Source organism: Phalaenopsis equestris, unplaced genomic scaffold (genome assembly GCF_001263595.1).
Source record: "Phalaenopsis equestris unplaced genomic scaffold, ASM126359v1 Scaffold000204, whole genome shotgun sequence".
NCBI lineage: Eukaryota > Viridiplantae > Streptophyta > Magnoliopsida > Asparagales > Orchidaceae > Phalaenopsis > Phalaenopsis equestris.
The window spans coordinates 160,439-164,776 of NW_018164646.1; the positions used below are offsets into that span (position 1 = coordinate 160,439).

The 4,338-nt window shown below is 36.3% G+C and overlaps 1 protein-coding gene across 1 annotated transcript; it reads left to right on the forward strand.

Annotated features, from left to right (window-relative positions):
- The first annotated feature begins 2,592 nt into the window (after positions 1-2,592).
- Positions 2,593-4,338, forward strand: LOC110023027 (glutathione S-transferase U15-like). The gene is made up of 2 exons (XM_020722235.1): positions 2,593-2,928; positions 3,819-4,338. The coding sequence occupies exons 1-2, from the start codon at positions 2,596-2,598 to the stop codon at positions 4,182-4,184; spliced, it is 699 nt and encodes a 232-aa protein (XP_020577894.1). The 5' UTR covers positions 2,593-2,595; the 3' UTR covers positions 4,185-4,338.

Genomic DNA, 4,338 nt, shown 5'->3' on the forward strand with positions numbered 1-4,338 from the left:
ATATATAGCTCTGTTTGTGTGTGTGTGTGTGGGTTAGGCTTACCCTATCTTAGGTACCCAAATGGACTTATACCTATCATGCACATGAAAATTGTTAATTTTTTTCTTTATTCTTCGAATGATCATATAAGAACTGGTAGTAATAAAATATTTCACATTATCCACATATGCAAGCTTGTAGACCTTGCTCAGTTTTTTATTATAACTACAAGACATTTATAGGGTTTAACAAAAGTCTCAGCATTAATACGCCGACTCACAACCATTACCTATATGAAAAAGGAATGTCGGCTTACCCCCAACAAGGCGAGCCATGCAATGAATAAAAATGCACAATATGTGAAATCAAGTACTTAATGGACTTAACATGCCTAGGCATGGATAAAAAGATTAACATGTTATGTTGTGTTAAGCCCTACTGAGCCTTTACCCCTTTGTAAACACATAGTCTATGCACTGAGATCATCATAGTGTAATGATCAAGAGTTCTATTACCTTTATCATAGTGTAATGATCAAGAGTGAATCCTTTTATCTTCTTTTTTTGAAACCATGCCGCTTGTATGGAAACCTTGATCATCATAGTGTAATGATTAGCTATACATCTTGATCATCCTAGTTGTAATCTTCTTTTTTGGGAATCTGTAATCATCAACTAGGATGAGTTATACATCTTTAGTTAGAACTATGATGAAGAACCATGCCGCCCCTAGCTTCGTGACTGCTCGCTGGAATGATGGGCATTGGAGCGAGATGCTCCATTAGCATGAATATTATGTCTGGTGTCCATGTAGTAAACCACATAAGTATTTCAGTGTTGGGATTGAAAGCTTCCCATAGACAGCGCCAAACTGATGCATGCTAGAAAATTTGCGACGGTAAAGTAATGGATTATCGTCTTAGTGTTGCACGAGAATTCAACACACTCAGATGAAAGAAAATAATCAGTGATGACACCAGAAGTTTTTATGTGAAATGCCCGTAAAATGAAAAATCACAGGGCCTGACCTAGTTGTAGATATCCACTAAAGGTTGATGATTAGAGAGATTCCTTGTCCCACATACAGGAAATGGTTACTAGATTTTTTCAAGTTACAACGTCGACAGACGATGTTTGGTTGGTGGTGGTTGACAATGATTTGTGGTGATCGACGGTGGTTAGTGGTTGTCAACAGTATCGGCAGGTGTCGACAACAATCGGTAGTGGTCAACAGCGATCGACAGTGGTTGATGACAGTCAACGGTGGTCGATGCAGTTGACAATAATTGAAGGCGGTCGACGATGGTCAATAACGATCGACGATGACAGGTGGTGTTGGACTTAAGCTTCTCAAAGCTTCAAGTTCTCTCTCAAGGCTCAAGTTCCCCACTCATGAGAGGGATGAGACTCTATTTATAGTTTTGTGAGTGCAATTAATACAGGAATATGAACAATTTTGATCAGACGGTTCAGAGAGCTTCCTTCAATCAAATGACATTTGATGATCATTTGAGTGCCTTAATGATGTCGGAATTGAGCAATCTTGGACTCATTGGATTCGTCTTGTTGAGACGCTCGATTCTACTATGAACTTGCTAGATTTGACATCAGTTTGACTTTCCAAATGTGTTTGAATATCTTTCAAGATGGGTTTAATGACTTGATTTGAGCTTGATTTAATCACATTGAACTAACTCTTATATCATTGGGTCCATCTCATCGAGTCGCTCTGTTTGACTATAAGTTTGTTGAAATCAGAGATCAGGATGACTTTTTATCAAGATTTGAATATTTTTTTGTTCAAAATATTATCTCGAGATTTGTGTCATACCTTGAGCTTCGTGTCGGATGATGAAAATTTGTTGGAGGCGTATGACCAATGGTTCATATGAGTAAGACAAATTCCTATGGTCGTGATAAACAATGTTTGTTTTGTTCTGTCCAACAAGTCAAGTATGGCATATTCAGAACAAAGTTTTCTTATTCATGAGACTACACCTACGAAGAGATTTATCATTCTTTCAACCCATTAAACATCAATACTGTAATTTTAAAGGAACTATAAGATTTATATATTTTCTTTAACATGAAGAAAATCAATGATAAGAATGATTTCAAAATATTTTAAAATTAAATAATCATTAGTCAAATTTATCAAAGATAATGGTTCAAATTACATCTATTATTTAATTGTTATTTCATATTACATAGACTAGCAAATTAATAAAAATATATAAGTTTTGATTTCAACTAACTTTTACTGTTTAAAGTACATTGGTTTGGTAGTTCATTGGTAGTTCAAAAAAAAATACAAGACTATTAGTTTTGTAAATAACAATATTTGAAGTGTTGTATATATAAAAAATTCTATCCACTGATATTTCTCATAACTTAAAAACTATAGAAAATGCCACATTCAAAAGAAACAAAAACTTATATCAAAATATTGATTTTGAAGCATTTTTACATACATATCACCCAAAATATTGCTATTTACAAATCTATCACCCTCTTTCAGCTTTTGCAAATAAGAATGTTTAAGATGCCATGAATGCAATTATCCTTTTCCTTCAGCTCTACATAAGCACTAACCAGCTATGTTTAGGGTAAGCAGCCATGGCAGACGTGAGAGAAGAGGAGGTGCAGTTGATAGGATTATGGTACAGCCCGTTCGCGATGAGGGTGAAGCTTGCGCTCAGCCTGAAAGGAGTGGAGTACCAGAACCTGGAGGAGCAGAACACGTGGGACAAAAGCGAGCTGCTTCTGAAAAGCAACCCAATATACAAGAAGAGCCCGGTTCTTTTCCACAGGGGCCATCCAGTATGCGAATCCATGATCATTGTGCAGTACATAGACGAAGAATGGCGGTTGCAGGGAAAACCAATTCTTCCGGCCGGCCATGTCGAACGCGCAGAGGCTCGTTTCTGGGTTTACTATGTTGACGACAAGGTATGGTCGGAGAGGAGAGAGGAGGGAGGAGGGAAAATTTGCTTTCGGTATCCGATCTGAGCCGTCAAAAAGATGTATTTTTATGGTTGTGATGGAATACCACACACAAATTTATGTGCGATGTCCGTACATAATAAGCATTTCTCTCTCTCTTCTCTCTCTCACCAATTCTTTAATAACTATTTATTACTATTATTTTCATTATTAATTATTTATTAGTATTAAGAAAATAATTAAAATAGGATTCGATAATTAGAAATATAACAAATAATGAAAATTAAAGCGGCCTTTGGAAACCACTTTTGATATTTATTTTTTTATTTGTTCAAGTTTTTTCTTTTAAACCAAAATTTATTTGGCAACATAAAACATGTTAATTTTTTTTATTAAATGTATAAAACGTTCGGAATTTTTGTTAAATTTAAGTTAATTGAGTTTTAAAATAAAATGTAGAAATACGTGAAATCTAATTTAAATAAGTATATATTTCAAAATAAGAAAAATGTTTCATTTTTTTTTCCATTAACAATCCATTTTTTAGATAATTCAAAATAGACTCAAAAATCGATAACAAATTTTGGGTGATAGCTTGGCTCATTTATTTAGATCTGAGTCAAAAATTAAATTAATTTTCGAATGATCAGCGATTCTTGACCTAAATTTGCGGTCCTAACATGACTCGGGCTATTAAAAAATATGATTTTGAGCCAATTGGAGTTTGGCTCGAAAAATTTTTCATTTAAATTTTTAACTCTTTTAACTTGACTCATTTATTTGGATCCCATCCAAATCCAATACAAAATTCAACTTAATTTCAATAGATTAACTAACTTGGAGCTAAATTCAAAGCCCTAACTTGCCCTAATCGTTTGATCTTCACGTGCCTTCAGCTGTACCCTTCCCTAAGAAATCACGTGGCCGCAACAGCGCAGGAAGACAAGGAGAAAGCGGCAGCAGAAGCGGCGGCGGCTCTTCATCCACTAGAGAAAGCTTTTGAGACCGCAAGTAAAGGCAAACCATTCTTCGGAGGCGATGATATCGGCTTCATCGACATAGCCCTGGGCTGCTTCTTGCCCTGGATAAGAGCACTGCAGAAATTGGACGGCATCCAGATTCTGAGCGATAACACTTTCCCCAATCTCTCAACTTGGGCGCAGAATTTCAGCGCTCATGATGCGGCAAAGGTGGTGCTGCCGGACAATGATAAGATGCCTGAAGTCATTCGTACTTTTCGTGCCCTGTTTTCGGCGGCTTGAGTTCTGAGAGTGCAGCCCCAAGAAGCTTCGATTCGAAGCTGCAGGGAAGGTGATGTGTTTTGTGTGTTGTCTTTGGAGTCTGGTTCTGTTTTGTGATCATTTCATGGAGAAATAATGTATTCTGTAATGACTCTGCGTTTCTATTCAAGTTTTG